Source organism: Carcharodon carcharias, chromosome 2 (genome assembly GCF_017639515.1).
Source record: "Carcharodon carcharias isolate sCarCar2 chromosome 2, sCarCar2.pri, whole genome shotgun sequence".
Lineage (NCBI taxonomy): Eukaryota > Metazoa > Chordata > Chondrichthyes > Lamniformes > Lamnidae > Carcharodon > Carcharodon carcharias.
The window spans coordinates 223,756,861-223,779,141 of record NC_054468.1 but is presented as its reverse complement, the minus strand read 5'-3'; the positions used below and the strand labels follow the sequence as shown (position 1 = coordinate 223,779,141).

Genomic DNA, 22,281 nt, shown 5'->3' with positions numbered 1-22,281 from the left:
TAAACACGTCACATGAGGGAACACATCTAAATAATTTTGAAACTATTACTTATGAAGTTTTATTTTGTACTTAATCTCCCTGAGGCAGCTCTGTGCCTCAGGGGGATTTCTGTGCTCTTTTGCGGGCATGTGTGAAAGAGCGCAGGCCCCGATTCTCCCTCCATCCCTGCCCGCACAGGTCACGCTGAGCGCTACCTGCCGTGCATCACACTGGGCGGGCCTTAATTGGCCCGTCCATGTAAAATGGCGGCATGCAGCCAATCACGGGCGGCAATTGGCTCCGCGCCCGCCTGCTCCTGACCGGCCCCGCCCATGTTCCAGGCATGCTGAACCCATACTGAGTATGTTGAATGTTGGCAGCACCCGACTGACTGAAAAGAATTCTATTCTCAAATGGCAAAAATGTTCAAGCTAAGCGCTGAAGTTCAGCATAAAATGTGTAGATTTCTAAATAGATTTTCTTCTTCCGAAGCATGCTCAAGCTTTTTGATTAGAATTTGCAAATCAAAAGATACAAACCTACTAAAAGAAAATGTGGATTTAAAAAAAAAGTTCCTTGGATACTCAAAAACACAGGTGTAGTTTTCAAATTGAGCACACATCAGGCAATCAGTGTATTGGGAGGAGGGTTAGGGGCTACAAAGCCCTCAGCAACGGAACTCCTTCTGGTATTACAAAGATTACAAAAATCTGCAGGTGCCATTTTCTGATCTGTCGAGGGCTGCTGGCTAAGTCACTCAGCGCCTGGTACCAGCAGTGCAGATTACGCCTTTCCCATTTCCCACAAAAATAGCATGGGTCCTCCAACAAGAGTAGAGCTCTCAGGTGCTGTCAGACTGGCTGAGTTTTTCCAGCATTTTCTGTTTTTCAGATTTCCAGCATCTGCAGTATTTTGCTTTTATCTTAAGGGTAGGATCCTGATTTAAATACTTCTATAAGGCTCCCCTACAGGCACCAAATTTGAGACCTGCTTGGAAAATCTGCCTTAAGATCACAATCCCCCTTAGCAGTTTCTTCTGTGGATTCAGTTCTGTTCCTGTTTTGAATGAAATAGCGTTGATGCGAAACACAAGTTATAACGATCTTGTACTAGCAGTTCTTTTTTTTCCACCCCTCCCTCCCGGGGCAGAGAGCGAGAGAAAGAGAGAGAGGGGGAGAGGGAGAATTCCAGAAAGATATTATTGTGTCAGGTAAGCAAAGTGTTATTATTCAAACAGTATTAAGAATATCAAAGCTAAAGAAGTCACTAGATGAGATTGGAACCTAGCGAAGATTTTCTACGCTTTAGAAATGAAAGGCATTATTGTGATCAATGGATGTGTAACGAATTATGGCTGATTGGTTGCTTTTGCACTTTAGCATTCCACTTTGTGTTTGAAACTACATCAGACTAGGAACAGTGTGGAATCTACCTTACCTGTGTCTGCAAGTCAAAATAAGCTCGCCTTTCCTCCATCCGTTCCCTGTTGAAATTGCTGTTGAACTCTGCGGCCTTCTTTGCAGCTTTTTTGATGTATTCTGGAACTTTACTGGGCTCAACCTTCTGCGTGTTTTGCAACTGCATTTGCTGCACAAAAAAAGTCACAAGTTAGTTTCAAATATAAATGCTAAAGCAGCCATGCTGCAGAGGCTCAGTACAGAACAAATGTCACAATCTTACAACTTCATGCATTTTCAGGCTATTGCAAAAGAGTTTTTTAAAAACAAATACGTGAGGTTAAACTAAGATACAGGGAAAGGGGGCCTCGAGGGAAGAATGGTACAAGTGTTCCGAGTGAGGTGAGTTTGGGAGTCCAATTTGGCGTAGTACAAAACCATTCATAATTCAGCATTAAACCGGTACTTGCACTCAAAGAGACCAACAATAGTATTTCATTACCCAGCAGTAATGTTGTTCACCTGGGGAGAGGAAAAGCAAATCCCAAGCACACAAATTTAGATATTTGAGGCTGATCATGTGAGATTGAAACTTGAGATGAAGCAATTCCCAAATACTTTTGGATGGTAGAAATAATTGCAAAAACATGTTAAACTTTCAAAAGGGAACTGGATCTATATTTGAAAAGGAAACATTTTTACAAAAATATAGGGTAAAGGCAAGGGAGTGAGAATAACTGGATAGTTCTACCCTTGTGCACAGGCACAGAAGGCTGAATGGCCTACTTCCATGCTTTATGATCCTTAATGTCAAAATATAACTTTGGCATTGCTCAATACACTTTACTTTGTACTTTACAATGACTTTGTTGTTTTAAAGTACAAAATGTAAATGCAATTTTCATCTTTTACAGAGCTCAGACTTACTTTGATACTTTTAACATATTAAGTGATTTTATTAAACTTACTCAACAATAAGGCAAATAATCTAACACCACACTGGAACCCCAGTTTAACAGGGTCCATATCACAAGACTGTGTTATAGGCGAGATCCAGTGTACTACCCCTCCTGTGAGCCTTGCCAGCCTTTGTATTAAGTACTCAAAACTCAGCAGAGAAGAGAGCATCAGCATTCTCCTTTTGGAACATTCCAGTTAAGTGACAGGTTCGGTCTCAACTTTCTGGCCAACGAAGGCCAAAGTTATGGTGACAAGTTGACGACCTCTTTCCAGCAGGAGAGTTAATTTGATAATCACCTATTTGGATTTTCTACGCTAATCCAACAAGGTAACATTGGTGCAGGGTTATACTATCCTGTGTTAAGTTCTTTCAAATGGGAGGTGAGGGGTTAAGAGTTGGTTTTTGCTTTTAATATATTTTTAGGCAGAAAGTGTTCCAATCTCACAGGCATTTTTAAAAAAATGTCTACTGAACTCTAGAAAAAGGAACACAAAATAGCATAAACTATCATTTGATGCTGTGATTAAGGATTTTTGGATGGCGTGCTTCAGAGTAAGCTGGAAAAAGAGTGAAGTTTATCTGAACAGAGAAAATGCGACATTTTGAAAGTGTATACAGGGTGTGAAACAATCAGTGTTTTTAGCCCTTGTAGATTGGAGATGGGGAGTGGAGGGAAGTCAGGAGACGACATAGTTTGCATATACGTATTTTTCTGCAGCACAAAACAATGATCTAAATGCCATTTCATAGCTTGAATTTTCAGGGGTCGTGAGGATGGGGTGGTTGTAGATGGTGAAAGAGATTAGAAGTTTATACATAAACTGTGCAGTTGAACTGTCACTTCCCCAATACTGACCGAGTATTCCTTGTAGCGATCGGTGATCTGCTGCCGCTCTCTATCCTGTAGAACCACAGCATATTCAGCATATTTGGTTGGGTACTCTTTGATCATCAGATCAATAACTTCATCACTTCTCAGAGCAGTTAAACCTAAAACAAAGTGTTTATTATTTCAAAACATATAGCAGGGTCCCAGTGTACTTCCTCTAGTGAGCCTTGCCAGCCTTTGTTTTAAGTACTCAAAACTCAGCAAAGAAGACAGCATCAGCATTCTCCTTTTGGAACATTGCAGGTAATGTGACAGGCTCGGTCTCAAATTTCTGGCCAACAAAGGCCAAAGTTATGATGACAAGTTGATGACTCCTTTCCAGCAGGAATGTTAATTTGATAATCACCTAGTTGGATTTTCTACACTATTCCAACAAGGTAAGATTGGTGCAGAGTTATACTAGACTGTATTGTTATTTTAAATGGGAGGCGAGGGGTTAAGAACGGTTTTTGCTTTTAATATAACTTTTAGGCAGGAAGTTTTCCAGGCTCATTGCGCCAGACACAAAAGGAAATTAAGCCCTTTCTCCAAATACTGGTCTATAATTTGGATTCCAGTGTTCAAAAATGCCTTGTCGACAGTACATTTTAGAAATATCTGTACATACAGAACACCAGCAGGACAACCAGTCTCCGGCACAAAACAACAAGATTCAAAAACTCAGCCACAATGGTGCCTTGATACCTTGCCATGGTGAGTCACCCCTTGGGGGAACTTCATCTCAGAACACTCAAGGTATACAAACACATACTTTTATGGGAAGAAAAGTGAATATTTGTTGAGTAAAGCTAAAGCATACTTTCATTTACTAGTCACTGCCTTTAAAAGATTGGTTCTGTAGATGTTTTTGATTTAAATGGAAACCTTGGGAGTCCAAGATGGACCCTCGTTATACTGAGTCCTGCACTATAGCGAGCTGCGTTACAGTAGGTCTCAGCTTATAATAGTTATATATTCACAGTAGAAGTTCTATTACCTAACATCTCAGGCAGATGAAATAAGAAACCACATCTATCAACCAATTTTTAAAAATACATTTCATACATGTAAATGTTTTCAATTTTAAGAGCTATCTATTTCTATTCTATTGGTAAGATTCCAATTCAATGAACAGATCCAACCATTTAAATATCCTTTCACTGGATGAAGCAACATGATTCAAAAATAATTGGCTATCATACATTTCACCCTACAAAGGAACAGGAAAAGGTCATTCAGCGCATTGCGCTTGTTGTACCCACCAGTTAGCTGCTCAGTACTTCAAACTTTTATCACCTTTGCTCCATATCCTTTGATACCCTTGCATAATAAAAATCTGCCAACTTTCTACTGACCCAGCATCCACAGCCCCTTTTAGGGGAGAGAATTCCAGATTTCCACTACCCTTCTCGTGAAAAAGAACATGCTGATTTCACTCCTTAACAGCCTAGTTCTAATTTTAAGATTGTGGCTCTTGCTTCTCAGCAGCTTCTTTGTATCTACCCTTTGAGCATTTTAAGCTCTTCAATTCTTCTAAACTCAAAGAGAAAGCAATCCAAGTTTATACAAACTGTCCTCAATTTAACCCTCTTAAGCCATCGTATAATTCTGGTGGATTGGTGCTGTACACCCTGAAAGACCAACATATCTTTCCTGTGGTGCGGTGCCTATAATTGAATGCAGTGCCTCCAGACTCATACTCCAGATGGGCTCGATACAACTGAAGCATCACTTCCTCAAGTTTGAATTCCAATGCTCTTAAAATAAAAGGCCAAAATATCATTAGCTGATTATTTACAGAGTGTATCTGCTTAGAATAATTTGCTTTTTCCACTTAAGCTTATAGCTCAAAATCCAGTTTGAAGGAGGTTTAACTTATATTCAGCTAGGAATGGCATTTTTAAAAAAGCTACAGCTGGCTTTAAATTTGTAATGTGTTACGAGCAAATTGTGATAGACCACCACTGAGCCAAATCTGGACACGCTAGATTTTTGTTGCGAAGCCAGATCATGTTTGTACTCCAGCTCCCACATTTGGATTTCTCTCAGATCAAATTTGATAATCTTTTACTGAGTTGTTTGCAGACAGAAAATTAGAGAAGGCTTGACACACTTCCACTGCCACCCCACTCCACTCCACTCCCCAAAATAGGAAAAGGTGTGCCTACTAGTAATTCTTCCTAGGTACTACTGAGAGAATGGAAAACTTCCAAGTGTTCATGGAGATTAGAAGATTACATGGGATGTGCCCTGTTTCTGTGCCATATTCGACCCAACCAGTCCATGCCTGTGTTTATGCTTCACTCGGGCCTCCTTCCACTTTTCCTCAGCTAAATCTACCATTGTAATCATCTATTCCCTTCTCCCTCAAATGCGTGTCTGGTTTCCCCTTAAATGCATCTATACTATTCACTGCAAGCACTCCCTATGGTAACAGGTTCCACATTCTCACCACCCTTTGGCTAAAGAAATTTCTTCTGAATTCCTTATTGGATTTCTTGGTGATTATCTTATGTTGATGGCCCTCTAGTTAAGCTCTTCCTTACAGAGGAAACATTCGTGCTTATATCAAAACCTTTCATAATTTTAAAAGACCCCTCAGCTTCTTTTTCCCCCCAGTGTATAAGAGACCCACCCTTTCTTGATTTGTATACCCACACATTTCTGGTATCATCTTTGTAAATATCCTCTGCCCACTCTCCCGTGCCTTTGTACCCCTTTTATAATAAGCAGTGCACTAGGTGTGGTCTAACTACCCACCCTTCAATTTGGTGTCACAAATTTAAAGACTTTTGAAGACCAAGTCTAAATCAAATACATTTTACTTGGAGAGAGTGGGATTGAAATTTTTTTTAATAAATAAAAGCAATTGTGCTGTGTGACAAGTTGACCAGCAAGCTAGAATGATGGTATTGAGAGATGTTTTTAAAATCAAAGAAAAACACAAACTGTGATGAGAAAAAAAAAAACACATTTGACCGACCATGGCATCAAGCAGATCTAGCAAAACTGGAGTCAATGGGAATCAGGGGGAAACTCTCAACTGTTGGAGTCATACCTAGCACAAAGGAAGATGGTTGTGGTTGGTGGAGGTCAGTCATTTCAGCTCCAGGACATCACTGCAAGAGTTCCTCCAGGTAGTGTCCTCAGCCCAACCATCTTCAGCTGCTTCATCAATGACCTTCCTTCCATCATAAGGGCAGAAGTGGGGATGTTCACTGATGATTGCACAATGTTCAGCACCATTCGCGACTCCTCAGGTACTTAAGCAGTCCATGTCCCAGTGCAGCAAGACCTGGACAATATCCAGGCTTGGGGTGACAAGTGACAAGTAACATTCATGCCACACAAGTGCCAGGCAATGACCATCTCCAACAAGAGAGCATCTAACCATTGAAAATTGATGTTCAATGGCATTACCATCGCTGAATCCCCCACTTTCAACATCCTGGGGTTACTACTGACCAGAAGCTGAACTGTACTAGCCATATAAATACTGTGGCCACAAGAGCAGGTCAGAGGCTAGGAATCATGTCATGAGTAATTCACCTCCTGACTCCCCAAAGCCTGCCCACCATCTACAAGGCATAGTCAGGAGTGTGATGGAATACTCTCCACTTGCCTGGATGAGTGCAGCTCCCACAACACTCAAGAAGCTTGACACTGCCAAGGCCAAAGCAGCCAGCTTGATTGGCACCACATCCACAAACATTCGCTCCCTTCATCACCGCCACACAGTAGCAGCAGTATGTACCATCTACAAGATGCACTGCAGAAATTCACAAAGGCTCCTTTGACAGCACCTTCCAAACCCACACCAATACCATCTAGAAGGACAAGGGAAGCAGATAGATGGGAACACCACCACCTGGAAGTTCCTCTCCAATTCACTCACCATCCTGACTTGGAAATATATCACCATTCCTTCACTGCCACCGGGTCAAAAACCTGGAACCCCCTTCCTAATAGCACTGCGGGTGTATCTACACCACATTGACTGCAGCTGTTCAAGAAGGCAGCTCACTACCACTTTCTCAAGGGCAGCTAGGGTTGGGCATTAAGTGCTGGCCCAGCCAGCGAAGCCCACATTCTGTGAATGAATAAAAAAGACAGAAAGCTACAGCACACAGGGATTTGGGATTCCTCGCGTATGAATCCCAAAAAGCTAAATTACAAGTTCAACACGTAATAGGGAAGGCAAATGGAATGTTGGCCTTTATTTCAAAGGCAATGCAGTATAAAAATATACAAGGCACTAGTTAGACCACACCTAGGATACTGTGAACAATTTTGGTCCCCTTATCTAAGGAAAGATATACTGGCACTGGAGGCAGTCCAAAGAAGGTTAAATAGGTTGATCCCGTGTATGGAGGGATTTTCTTATGAGGAGAGGTTGAGTAGGTTGGGTCTATGCTCATTGGAGTTTAGAAGAATGAGAGGCAACCTTACTGAAACATATGAGATTCTTAGGGGGCTTGACAGGGTAGATGCTGAGAGTTTTTTCCCCTTGTGGGAGAGCCTAGGACCAGAGGGCATAAGTTCAGAGTAATGGGTCATCCATTTAAGATAGAGATGAGGAGGAACTTCTCTCCGAGTAGTGAATCTGTGGAATTCTTTACCTCAGAGGGCTCCAGAAGCTGGGTTATTAAGTATATTCAAGGCTGAGATGGACAGACTTTTAATCAGTAAGGGAATCAAGGGTTGTGGGGAAAAGGCAAGAAAGTGGAATTGAGGATTATCAGATCAGCCATGATCTCATTGAATGGCGGAGCAGACTCGATGGGCCGAATAGCCTACTTCTGCTCCTACATCTTATGATCTCTGGTTAATTCTTCTGAATTCCCTCTTTGATTTCTTGGTGAGCATCCTATATTGATCATTTGATTCAATACTTACATTGATACATACGTATAGAAATATAAAATTTAATATGATTTAAATATATTTAAAATAATTATCCCATTCACACAAGTTGAGTTGTGACTTAATGCAGCAAAACAACTTACCTAAAGTGCACTGGGTTTCTGTGATAACATTCATCTCCCTCAGATATAGTTTTTCTTTGTGAGATAGATCACGTCGTTCCAGATCTGGCAAAGAACATGTTTCATTTGTTTTAAGGAATTACTCGATCAGTAATTACGGTAGCCCTTCAGTAGCTACACCTTCTTTACAATATTTGCGATCAGACAAACATAGGCTGAACACCGATAAGGAGGATATAACAGAGAATTGTAAACAAAATACTTGGAGAGTTTGGTAGAATTAGGTAGGCAATAGTAAGTCATTCAATGGAGTTAGAGTCAGGGGGCAAGTAAAAAAACCTAAATCAGGGTTAATGTGCACGTACGTGAATGCACGGAGTGTGGTTAATAAGATTGGTCAACTAAAGGTACAGGTTGCCAAATGGAATCATGATATTATTGTTATAACAGAGATCCAGCTCAAAGAGAACAGGACCAGGCATTAAATATTCTTGGATACAAGGTATTTAGGAGAAACAGGAAAGGAAGAAAAGTTGAGAAGTGGCAGCATTGATTAAAAATAGCATTACAGTACTTGAGAGGGAAGATGTTCCAGAGGGGTGAAGGACAGAATCTCTCTGGCTAGAGGTAAGGAATGAAAAAGGTGCAATAACATTGATTGAGTAGTATATAGACCACCAACAAGTGGAAGGGGTGTAGAAAAACAAGTTTTCAAAGAAATTACAGAGACGTGCCAGAATTATAGCATAATTATAATGGGGAACTTCAATTATTCAAATATAGACTGGAATAGGAATAGTGTAAAGGACAAGAGGGGTGAGAGTTCCTGGGATGTGTTCAAGTTAATTTTCTGCAGCAGTATGTTTTCGATCCAACAAGAGGGTAGGCACTGTTACACCTGGTTCTGGGGGGAGAGCATTTAAGGGACAGTGACCATTGTATCATATGGTTTAGGTTGGCCATGGAAAAGGACAAAGAACAAGTCAATTGGGGGAAAGCCAACTTCAAAGGGCCGAGAACGTATCTGAATCGAGTGAGTTGGAATCAAATGTTGGCAGGAGAAACGGTGGATGAACAATGTACTACGTTCAAAGAAAAAATATGGCAGGCAATGTCAAGATATATTTCCTTTAAGGGAAAAGATAGGACAAATAAATCCAAAACGTCCTGGACAACAGGAGAGATAGAGGTGAAAATGAAAAGGAAGAAGTGCGCGTACAACAGATGTCAGATAGGAAATTCAATGGAGAATCAGGCTGAATTTAGAATTACCAGAGCGGAGGTAAAAGAACGATTAAGAAAAGCAAAGAGAGCATGAAAAGAGACTGGCTGCTAACATAAAAGGGATTCCCAATGTCTTCTATAAGCATATAAATAACGAAAGGGTGGTAAAAGAAACAGTAGATATGATTAGAGGTAAAAAAAGAGGACTTCCATGTGGAGGCAGGCGAAATAGCAAAGGTATTAAATGAGTACTTTGCATCTGTCTTTACAAAGGAAGAAGACGCTATCCAGACTGCGGTGAGAAAGGATGTACACTAGAAGAATTTACAATTGAGAAGGAGGTGTTCGAAGGACTATCATTACTTAAAATAGATGTTACCAGGACCGGATGAGATACATCCAAGGTTACTGAGGGAAGTGAGAGTGGAAATTGCAGAGGCACTAGTGATAATCTTCCAGTCTTCCTTAGACATAAGGGTGGTGCCAGAGGACTGGAGAATTGTTAATATTACATCCTTGTTCAAAATGGGATGCAAGGATAAAGCCGGCAACTACATACCAGTCAGTTTGACTTCAGTGGTAGGGAAAATTCTGGAAACTATAGTCAGGACAAAATCAATAGTCACTTAGACAAGTACAGGATAAGTAAGGAAAGCCAGCATGGATTCATTAAGGGAAAATCATGTGTAACTAACTTGGAGATTTTTGATAAGGGCAACGCTGTTGGTGTTGTGTATATTGATTTTCAAAAGGCATTTGATACAGTGCCACACAACAGACTTGTGTGCAAAATTCTAGCTTATGGAATAAAAGGGAAAGTAGGCACTTGGATAAGAAACTGACTGAGTGACAGGAAACAGTAGTGATAAATGCTTGTTTTTCAGATTGGAGGAAGGTTTGTAGTGGAGCTCCCAGGGGTCATTGTTGGGACCCTTGCTCTTCTTGATATATATTAATGACCTAGAATGTGGTGTTTAGGGCATGATTTCAAAATTTGCAGATAAAAATGAAGATTAGAAACATCAACTGTGATGAGAATAGTTTTGAACTTCAAAAGGACATAGACAAGTTGGTGGATTGGGCAGACAGGTGGCAGAGAAGAGTGAGATGATTCGTTTCGGCAGGAAGAATATGGACAGTCCATATAAAGGGAGAAACTCTAAAGGAGGTGCAGGAACAGAGGGACCTCCAAGTCACTGAAGATGGCAGGGCTTGTTAAAGAAAGCAGTTAATAAAGCATATAGTATTTTAGGTTTTATTAACGGGGCATTGAGTACAAGAGCAAGGAGGTCATGTTGAATTTGTATAACAAACCAGTCAGGCCTCATCTAGAGTACTGCATCCAGTTCTGGGTGCCATGCTTGAGGGAGGATGGGAAGGCAATGGAGAGAGTACAGAGGAGATTCACAAGAATGATTCCAGGGATAAAGAACTGTATCTATAAGGATAGATTGGAGAGGTTGGGACTGTTTTCCTAGACAAAAGAAGGCTGAGAGGAGACTTGATAGAGAGGGGTATGGACAGGGTAAATAATGAGAAACTGCTCTCTTGAGTGGGAACATCAAGAACTAAAGGACACAGATTCAAAATAATTAGCAAAAGGAGTAAATGTGATGTGAGGAAAATTTTTTCACCCAGGGGATGGCTGGAGTCTGAAACAAACTTCCTGAAAGGGTGGTGGGGGCAGATTCGATCAAGGTATTCAAAAGAATTGCTCCCAGGGAAGAAATAATGTGCAGGATTAAGGGATAAGGCAGGGGAGAGGGACTAGGTAGAATGCTCTTTCAGAGTGCCAGTGCAGACTCGATGGCCTCCTTCTGCACTATAAAGATTCTATGATTCTGAGAGACATGAAATACCCGTCGTCAGTAATTCACATTAAATCAGCTGTGCTCAAAACAAATGAACAAAATATCTAATGCCCAGAACTACTTACAAATCAGTAATATATTTCTGTTAGGGTAAGGGGGATGTTGGATAAAAAAAGAGAATATCTTAAAGAGTAAGTTCCAGCAAAAGGAATTCAACAACTTTAGCAAAGCTGAAAACTCAAGAGCAGTCTGTGTTGGATCAGATCTTTATGGCTCATTAGGACTATAGAGAAGCCAAAAAAGGCCCCTGCAAGTTTTAATGTCATGGCTTTGGGCCTGGTATTGGATTCTGGGCTATAACATTCAGTATCTGACTCAGGTTCACACTGAAGTAAGATGATTTTCCACACATGTCCAAGCTGAAGTCAGGCTATTGAGATATGACAACAACCAACACTAAGTTGCTCGGTTAACATACAAGCACCTCATCCCAGCGAGAATGGTACATGGTTGGGGCAAGGTTAAGATGGCACAGAGGCAGGTGGAGATTGTGCCACATTCACGAAGGATTCCCATCTCACTATCTTAGCTAGCCTGAAGTCAGACACAAGAAGGCCACAGGTCCCAGAGGAATAAGGGCCTCATATAAATGGCAAAGATTTGGCCCAATTCCATCATGGGATACGCTCATCATTTTAATTGCATACCCAACTAAGCACATCACCATCTCAAACCTGCAGCAAAAACTGCCGGCATCATGGATTCTGGCCATGCAAGGCCTAGGCTAGTGGCTTTTTTTTTAAGTTTAAAGATTCCTCGTTGCAGTACTGCTCTGCCAAGTCCCTAAAGGATACCTTGAGCCTCTACTCCCTGAGGTTCCAACACCCCAAGTTGCAGATTTTCCTAACTTCCCCAATTCCTTATCTAACTTGCTGAGGACCATTTTTGTGGGTTCTCAGCATCAAACCAATAACCACCAACCCCCCGCCCCCTCTGTGAATTTGGACTCGGGAACACAACTCGCGGTACAAGTCAGTGTCAGATAAAGTCTCCTGGGCTTCATTCTCTGGGAGATCCAAGGAGTTGCAACTGACTTCAGCCCCCATTCTGGACCCAAGTTAAAATCAGCGCAGTGGTTTATTTTACTGAAAATAACTAATCTTAAATCCATGCGGAGAGGATTCTCTAACAGTATAAATGGGTCCTGGGGAAGGAGGCTGTTGCTTCGAGAATTCTCAGGACTATCTCAAAAGCTGGAGGTGTCAAGTCCAACTGGAGGAATGTCCAAGCTACATCAGCTACAAAGGGACAGCAGGACCTACAAGTATTCAGAGTCAAGACGAGGATCCTTGGCACAAAAATGGGCTCCCTGTGGATTTGTGCATGGAAGTCATAGGGTATTAGTGATGCTGTAGGTATGGAGATTGTAGCTTCTGGAGATTATGAAGTTCTATCTAATAAAAGTGTGCAGCAACAGACATGACTGTGTTACAGAATGGTGACAACAAAATAAGGGGTGCATGATATAGGTGGAAAATGTGATGTCTGCCAATCTAAATGCAATGCATGAAAATTTAATGTATTTTTATAATTAAACATAGTATTTAAATATGATTCAATACAAAAGAGACATGCTATCAAAGCTTTTCGTCTTGCTCTCATCAGGACAGCTCACAAGGAATTACCAACAGTAATGGGGGAGCAACAATTTAAACTGTACGGAAAAATAGTGCTGATTGGTTGGTGACTCTAATTGGTGGAGTTACCATGGAGAATGCAGCATGCAACAGTTAACTGCAGTATACTGTTGGAAATTTCTTGTGAGCTGTCCTGATGAATGCAAGACAAAAAGCTTTGATAGCATGTCTCTTTTTTCAGTAATACTCAAGCTCTGTACTACCAAATGACAACTTACAATTCAACACACAAACCAAACAATTTCTAAACACTAACTCAAAAGCAAAATATTATGGATGCTGGGAATCTAAAATAAGAACAAAAGAAAGCTGGAAAAACTCAGCAGGTCGGGCAGCATCTGTGGAGACAAACAGAGTTAGCATTTCAGGTCAATGGCCTTTCATCAGAACTGAAGAAAGATAGAAATGTTATAGGTTTGAGCCAGTGGAAAGGCACGATGGGGGGGTTACTGGAGGAGGCATGAAAAACAAAGGGAAGGTCTGTGATAAGATGGAGGGCAGGGGAGATTAAGTAACAAAATATTTCATGATGCAACCGTCAAAGAGCGTGGTTATAAAATTTTTTTTGTAGTAAAGAAACAAAGGTCGTGTCCAAATGGGGCGTGAATAGCTACAAAATCTGAATGCAACAGGAAGGGATAAAGAAAGAAACAAGACGAAGACTGACTAAAAACTCTTGCATTTTCTATCTTTCTTCAGTTCTGATTAAAGGTCATCGACCCGAAATGTTAACTCTGTCTCTCCACAGATGCTGGCTGACCTGAGTTTTCTAGCTTGTTTTGTTCTTATTATAAACAATTTCTAAACATGTCTGAGTGTTACATTCCAAACTGAAACCCAAAAACCCTACCTGGATATTTACGCTTGAATGAAGTCACACCTAAATATTCACTAACTTGTTCCTGAAGCATGTAATACTCCCCCGTATCATCAGCTGGCCATTTATATTCTGTCAACATCTCTGCTGGAAAATAGCTGGAGCTGAGAAGAAAGATTATTTTGAAATCTTTAGTACTGATCAATTTTTACAGTTTAACCAATTGCAATAGACCCAGTTCAATAGGACTTACCCTTTAAGGGTATTGGTGTAAATGTGTGGAAGTGTATTGCAATCTTTTAAAGAATTACTTGGAGATAACACTGGCAAAAGTAGCATGTTCCCAATTTCTTGCGGATGACTAGTGTAGATATTTTACCACAGCATCAATATCTGGATTTTTCAACCAATCCACTTCACATGATAGGAAAGGGAAATATGTGAAAGTTTTAATACATGAATAAAAGTTGTACCTAAAGTCCTGAGTAGTGTCACTGCTTTTAGAACTATCTCCAGAGCCCATACGTCGGCGCTTGGCAGGCTGGCTTGTGGAATCATCATTTGAAGTCTCCTCTGTGTCTTCCTAGAATGGTGAGTAAAACAAAAAAAACCTTCATTTATAAAACACTTTGCATGACTACTGGACATCTCAAAGCTCTTTACAATCAATGAAGTACTTTTAAAGTTAGTCACTGTTGTAATATAGGAAATGTGGCAACTAATTTGCACAAAGCAAGCTCCTACAAACAGCAATATGATAATGATTAGATATGATGTTAATTGAGGGATAACTATTGGCTACATCAGGGATATCTCCTCTGCTCTTCTTCAAATAGTGCCATGGGATCTTGTACATCTAATGTCTTAGAACTGTACCATTCAGTCTATATTGCCTCAGTTTAATGTCTCATCTGACAGATTACATACCCAACAATGTAGCACTCCCTCAGCACTGCACTGGAGCATCAGCCTTAACTTTTGTGCTCAAGTCCTAGAATGGGACTTCAAACCGGAACCTGGTGATTCAGAGGAAAAGTGCTACAATTGATCCACAGCTGAATAGCCTGAGGAATAAGTCAGCGAATGGCTGTCACTTATTTTGTTGAGCTGAAACAGGTGCAAAGTATGTAAATGCCTTGACCAATCAGGGTCAAACTGCCTGGTTTAAATTTCAAACAATGCTTGGCAGTTAGCTGTCAGTCACCATCAGTGGTGTATTCTCTTGCCAACCAATCAGCACTCTCTTCACATCAGTATAAATTGTTGTTTCCCCCTCAAGTATGAGTATTCTTGAGTGTCCTGATGTGTAAGACCAAAAGCTTAGACATATTCCACCCCCCCCCCCCCCCAAAGGAATACTGTACTATCAAATCACTATATGTTTTATTACCCTTTGTTATGTAAGTTGTTCCTTTCCACAGATGCTGTCTGACCCGCTGTTCCCTGTATATATTCCAGATTGCTAGCATCTGCAGTATTTTGCTATTCTTTTCCTTTTATTGGAGGGACTCCAGGAGGGATACAAGGAGTGGAACAATAATGGGGAAAAGCTATTCTCTCAAATCATGAATTGTTTTCCAACGCAGTAAAACCCAGGAGGAATTTTATTATTTAACTTAACGAAAGGATAAAAGAATCATCTCACCTGGCGACTAGAATCAAATCCTTTCTATTTTGAACAGGCGAGAATAGGTTTCAGGGTTTATACAGTTGTACTCCGCGCATCACTTTCAGGTGGATTCACTGAGCGAGGAACATAAAAGCAAACCGCCTGTTTGCTGCGTGCGGGCGGCTACCTGATTAGAACCGTCTCCGTTTCAGCCCGGCGACAGGACAAAGCCAGGCCGGCGAACATACAACCTTCCCCCGGCTGGGGAGCAAAACACCACCGGCAGAGGCACCGTTACCCTAGCCGCCCCAGACACTTACCTTGCTGGACTGCGCTCCCGGTGTTGCTGGGTTACTGTCGCACAAGCGGCCCGACGACACCGCGGCAGCCATTTCGACTGCACTGCGCTGCCAGCTGGCCGATCATTAGCTTTCCCTGGGCCAAGCGCCCCGGCACCGGCTCAACTCCGGGGCCGTCACGGTTGGCCCACCTGAAGCCTCCCCTGTGTTCTGATTCCACCTTTCAGCAGCAAGTTGTCCATGGGTCTGTGTTAACGTTGGGGAAACTATCACAACATTTGGGATGAAAAAGGAGTAAGACTGTTTGCAAACACTTTTACTTTCATATGTCTTTATTTCCAAGAACGAGATGTGCAAAAATAGATGATAATAAACGAGTCTCAATCAGTGCAGCAGTGTGTGTACCAGATACATGATGCACTGTAGCAACTCACCAAGGCTCCTTTGACAAACCTTCCAAACCCACGGCTTCTGCCACTTAGGAGGACAACGATAGCAGAAGCAGGAGGGAAAACCAGTAAAACTTGGGCAATGACTGGTATTGATCTGAACTGGAGTTCCATTTTAATGTGTACAAGACCAGGTCATACCAGTACCAGTCATTTCCCAAGTTTTACTGTTTTTTCTTTTCCACCACTTGCAAGTTCCCCTCCGAGCTACACACCATCCTGACTTGGAACTATATCGCTGTTCCTTTAGTGTCGCTGAGTCAAAAACCTAGAACTTACTTGCTAACAGCACTGTGGGTGTTCCAACACAAGATCAACTGCAATGGTTTAAGAAGGCAGCTCACCACCAACTTCTCAAGGGCACTAATGAGCAATAAATGTGGCCGTTATTGCTAGCGACACTCACATCCCATGAAAGAATAAGAAAAAAAATCAGGAGTGGACACAGACAGGTCACAGTAGGTTAGTACTTTTTTGCAGCTGCAATGCTGCTCATTTGAAAATCGATTTAAGAAAGGTCACTTTAAATCTAACACTGCAAAGTGACCATTTTCATTTTAAACCACTCTCATTTCTTAATAAATTAAAAATAACTTTCACCAATTAAAAATCTCTATCTCTAGTGGCTGTTGAGAAGGTGGTGGCAAAACTGAGTGGCTTATGAGACCACTTCATCTGGGCAGGTTTGAGGGATTAAATGGCCTACTCCTTTTGCTTAGTTCTGGTGCCCATTGACAAATATTTTAATCAAATTTACTTAAGTATCTAAACTAACCATTACTTTAAAGTCAGCCGGGGCTCAATAATCTAGTAGTACTTAAAATAGACTTAAATTTTCCTGCTTAATGGGCAAAGGCTAGAAGTTACTATTACTATAATATAAAGAGAAATAAGTGGTGGTATAACATTAATAGACTTCAAGATATCCTCATTAATCTTTTTGTCAACAAACATGGGAAAAATGCTGCTTTCCAATTATCCAGGAGATCTTACATAGAGTTTACACAGAGTGATTTACAGCACAGAAGGAAGCCATGTTACGAATATTTCTTTTTCTTAACTTTATTTCTTCTTTGTTACTGGAAGATGTGAGCATCACTGTCAAGGCCAGCATTTATTGTCAATCCCTAATTGCCCATGAGAAGGTGGTAGTGAGGCACCCTTTTGAACTGTTACAGTCCATCTAGTGTAGGTCACCCACAGTGCTGCTAGGCAGGCAGTTAGCACAGACTTTACATTGAGTCATTTATGGTACAGAAGGAGGCCACTGCAGGATTTTGACCCAGAGACAGTGAAGGAACAGTAATATTTTTCCAAGTCAGGATGATGTTTACATAAGACAGAATTTTTCAGATGCTGGGGTTTTCCTCCCTGCCAACTGAAGAGTAACCTGGGAATGTATCCCCTCCAAGGAGCGTTAATTAGCTGGGAGTGGGACTTCTGCCTCACACTCGGGAGGAAGCTGTGCCTCAGAGAGCTGCCAATCAACCAATCAACCTAATTGGCCCTAGGAGTCCCAGTAGCAATACTGGCCAGGACTGGGACTACAAGCGGCCCCCAAATTCAAAGTCCCAGAGTCCAGGGCCAAATAAGTACGTGGTCTCAAAGCAGGGTGGGGAGGTGAAGCCTAGCAAGGTGGGGAGAGAGTAATGGGGGTCTTATTGCAGAGGCTGGGGGGAGAGGAAGCACTTGTAGGACCAGATCTTAGGAGTGGGGGCCCTGATGCGGAAAGGAGGCCATTGAGGGAGGCACCTCTCTCTCCTCACCCAAGGCCTGAACAGGGTAACTTGCCAGGATTCCCACCGCCTCTGAACTCTTCCCAATTAATGTCCTCAATTGAGGCAATAGTGGTTGCACTGGCCTAGGCCTCACCTGGCCCACTGTAAAATTGCAGATAGGTCGGGGCAGGAGGGAGGGTGATAGGAAAACCATCTGGGGAATTTTACAGGCCCCTCCTCTGCCTGGAAACCTACCAGTGGAGGATAGTAAAATTCTTTTCTTATATTTACAGCACAGAAGGGGGCCATTCAGCCCATCAAATCCATGCCAGCTCTCCATGGAGCAAGTCAGTCAGTCACTTTCCCCTGCTACAAGGCCATAAGACATAGGAGCAGAAGTAGGCAATTCATCTCGTCAAGTCTGCTCCACTATTCAATGCGATCATGGTGGATCTGATAATCCTCAACTCCACTTTCCTGCCTTTTCCCCATAACCCTTGATTCCATTACTGATTAAAAATCTGCCTACCTCAGCCTTGAATATACTTAATGACCCAGCCTCTACAACCGTCTGTGGTAAAGAATTCCACAGATTCATTATCCCCCTGAGAGAAGAAATTCCTCCTCATCTCTGTCTTAAATGGGCGACCACTCACTCTGAGATTATTCCCTCTGGTCCTAGACTATCCCACAAGGGGAAAGAACCTCTCAGCATCTATCCTGTCAAGCCCCCTAAGAATCTTATTTGTTTCAATAAGGTTGCCTCTCATTCTTCTAAACTCCAATGAGTACAGGCCCAACCTACTCAACCTCTCCACATAGGGAAAATCCCTCCATACACAGGGTCAACCTAGTGAACCTCCTCTGGATACCAGTGTATCTTTCCTTAGATAAGGGGACCAAAACTGTTCATAGTATTCTAGGTGTGGTCTAACTAGTGCCTTGTATAGTTTTAGCAGGACCTCCCTATTTTTATAAAAAAAATACTGCGGATGCTGGAAATCTGAAACAAAAGCAGAAAATGCTGGAAAAACTCAGTAGGTCTAATGACATCTGTGGAGAGAAAAACAGTTAACAGTTCAAGTCTGTGTGACTCTTCTTCAGAGCTAAAGAGAAGTAAAAATGTGATGAAATTTATACTGTTTAAGGGGGATGGCGCAGGTGAAGCTGGATAGAAGGTCAGCAAAGGAGAGGTTGACAAAGATGTCATGAACAAAAGGACAAAGGAGGTGTTAATGGTAGTGGTAAGGGCTAAAGGAGGTGCTGATAGTGGCATTAAAGTAAGAAAGCAGAATGTGAAAATAGCAAGACAAGGGTTAAGTACTCTGAAAAGAACGTGAACAAGTGACAGATGGCTCTTGTGGGGGTGGGGTTATGGGAGGGGATGGTGGCAGAGAAAAAAGATTGAAAATAGGATAAAAGGTGGGGATAAAACAACGAATAAAAATGAAAAAAGTGGATAAAAATAAAAACATAAAAATGAATATTGAGAAAAGGGGTGAGGAGAGGGTTCAGGGTCTGAGGTGGTTGAACTCAATGTTAAGTCCAGAAGACTGTAAAGTGCCTAATTGGAAGATGAGGTGTTGTTCCTCCAGTTTGCATTGGGCTTCGTTGGAACATTGCAGCAGGCCAAGGAGAGACATGTGGGCATGAGAGCAGGGTGGAGTGTTGAAATGGCAAGCGACAGGGAGGTCTGGGTCATGTCTGCAGACAGACCAAAGGTGTTCCGCAAAGTGGTCACCAAGTCTGCATTTGGTCTCCCCAATGTAGATGAGATTACATTGGCAGCAGCGAATGCAGTAGACCAAATTGAAGGAGGTGCAAGTGAAGTGCTGCTTCACCTGAAAGGAATGTTTGGGCCTTTGGACAGTGAGGAGGTAAAGAGGCAGGTGTTGCACTTTCTGCGATTGCATGGGAAGGTGCCGTGGGAAGGAGATGAGGTGTTGGGGGTGATGGAGGAGTGGACCAGGGTGTCCTGGAGGGAACAGTCCCTACGGAATGCCGACAGGGATTGGGGGGGCGGTGGAGGGTGAGGGGAAGATGTGTTTGGTGTGGCATTGTGCTGGAGCTGGTGGAAATGGCGGAGGATGATCCTTTGAATGCGGAGGCTGGTGGGACCCTATCATTGTTCTGGGAGGGAGAGGAAGGTGTGAGGGTAGAGGGCGGGAGATGGGTTGGACACAGTTGAGGGCCCTGTCAACCCCGTGGGTGGGAAACCTCAGTTAAGGAAGAAGGGAGGCATGTCAGAAGTGTTGTTTTGTGAAGTGGCATCATTGGAACAGATGCGATGGAGGCGAAGAAACTGAGAGAATGGGATGGAGTCCTTACAGGAAGCAGGGTGTGAGGAACTGTAGTTGAGGTAGCTGTGGGCAGTGGGCAGTGGGCTTGTAATGAATATTGGAGGACAATCTTATCACCAGAAATGAAGACAGTGAGGTCAGGGAAGGGAAGTGTCAGAGATAGACGATGTGAAGGTGATGGAGGGGTGGAGATTGGAAGCAAAATTGATTAATTTTTCCAGGTCCAGACGAGAGCATGAGGCGGCACCAAAACAGTTATCGATGTACCGGAGAAGGAGTTGCGGAAGGGGACCTGGGTAGGACTGGAACAAGGAATGCTCCACATACCCCAAAAAGAGACAGGCATAACTGGGGACCCATGTGGGTACCACAGCTATACCTTTCATTTGGAGGAAGTGAGACAAGTTTAAGGAGAAATTATTCAGTCAGACGGAGGAGAGTGGTGGTAGATGGGGATTGTTCTGGCCTCTGTTCAAGGGAGAAGCAGAGACCCCTCAGACCATCCTGGTGGGGGATGGAGCTGTAGAGGGATTGGACGTCCTCGGTGAAGAGGAGTTGGTTCAGGCCTGGGAACTGGAAATTGTTGATATGACTTAGGACATCAGAGGAATCATGGATGTAGGTGGGAAGAGACTGGACAAGGGGAAAGAGAATGGAGTCAGGATAGGAAAAAATGGGGCAGGAACAGGCTGACACGATCGGTCTGCCGGGACAGTCCTGTTTGTGGACTTTGGGGATGAAGTAGAAGCGGGCAGTCCGAGGTTGGGAGACTATGAGGTTGGAAGCTGTGGAGGGAAGATCTCCAGAGGAGATTCAGTGTCAGTCCTGGAAACAATGGCTTGATGTTCGGTGGTGGAGTCATGCTCCAGGGGAGGTAGGAGGAAGTGTCTGAGAGTTGCCGCTCAGCCTCTGTGATGTAGAGGTCAGTGTGCCAGACAACAACAGCACCACCCTTGTCGGCAGGTTTGATAACAAAGTCAGGGTTGGACCTAAGAGAATGGATTGCAGCAAGTTCAGGAGACAGGTTAGAGTGGGTGAGAGGAGCAGAGAAATTGAGATAGCCAATGTCATGCTGACAGTTCTCAATGAAAAGATCGAGAGCAGGTAAGAGTCAAGAGGGTGGGGTCTAGTTGGATGGATAATATTGGAGGTGAATGAAAATATCCATTGAACTGGGGGAGGACTCCTGCCCAAAGAAGTGAGCTCGGAGAGGCAGCGGAAGAACATAAGAACAAGGAGCAGGAGTAGACAATCCAGCCCCTCGAGACTATCCCGCCATTCAATACGATCATAGCTGATCTCATTTTGGCCTCAGCTCCGATTTCCCGCCCTCTACCCATAACCTTTCAACCTGTTACTAATTAAAAATCTGTCTATCTCCTTCTTAAATTTATTCAGTGTCCCGGCATCCACTGCACTCTGAAGGCAGTGAATTCCACAGATTCGTGATCTCTTGAGAAAAGTAATATTTCCTCATCTCTGATTTAGATCTACCACCCCTTAGCCTAAAATTATGGCCTCTCATTTTAGAATGCCCCACAAGGGGAAACATCTGCTTTAGCATCTTATATCCCTCAATTAGATCTCCTTTCATCCTTCTAAACTCTAGCAAGTATAAGCCTAAACTGCTCAATCTCTCCTTGTAAGACAAGCCCCACATCTCTGGAATCAATCTAGTGAACCTCCTCTGAACTGCCTCCAATGCAACTACATCCTTCCTCAAGTAAGGGAACCAAAACTGTGCACAGTACTCCAGGTGCGATCTCACTAATGCCTTGTACAGTTGCAACAACACTTCCCTATTTTTATACTCTATCCCTTTAGCCAAAATTCCATTTGCCTTCCTTATTACCTGCTGCCCTTGCATTCTAGCTTTCAGCAATTCATGCATGAGGACACCCAGATCCCTCTGCACTGAAGCATTCTGAAGTTTCTCTCCATTTAAATAATAAGTCGCCTTTCCATTCTTCCGACCAAAATGAATAACCTCACACTTATACACATTAAACTCCATCTGCCAAATTTTGGCTCATTCACCTAACCTGTCCATATCCATTTGTAAATTTCTTATTTCTTCATTGCTACTTACTTTCCCACCTATTTTGGTGTCATCTGCAAATTTAGCTATAGTACCTCTATCCCTGAATCCAAGTCATTAATATAGAT

At 42.5% G+C, this 22,281-nt stretch overlaps 1 protein-coding gene across 3 annotated transcripts in view; it reads right to left on the bottom strand.

The window, feature by feature from the left end:
* phf10 (PHD finger protein 10) overlaps positions 1–15,768 on the bottom strand; it is a 29,889-nt gene extending 14,121 nt beyond the window's left edge. For 2 of the 3 annotated variants that reach the window (XM_041176838.1, XM_041176848.1), the window contains exons 1-6: positions 15,670–15,768; positions 14,214–14,323; positions 13,774–13,904; positions 8,213–8,296; positions 3,195–3,328; positions 1,418–1,567 (exon numbers count right to left, since the gene is read on the bottom strand). In XM_041176838.1, coding sequence (XP_041032772.1) covers positions 1,418–1,567; positions 3,195–3,328; positions 8,213–8,296; positions 13,774–13,904; positions 14,214–14,323; positions 15,670–15,741 — 681 coding nt within the window. In that variant the 5' untranslated portion in view covers positions 15,742–15,768. Of the gene's footprint in view, positions 1–1,417; positions 1,568–3,194; positions 3,329–8,212; positions 8,297–13,773; positions 13,905–14,213; positions 14,324–15,385; positions 15,533–15,669 lie in introns of those variants that run through there. The other variant, XM_041176855.1, reaches the window with a different exon arrangement.
* Between the last annotated feature and the right edge of the window lie 6,513 nt (positions 15,769–22,281).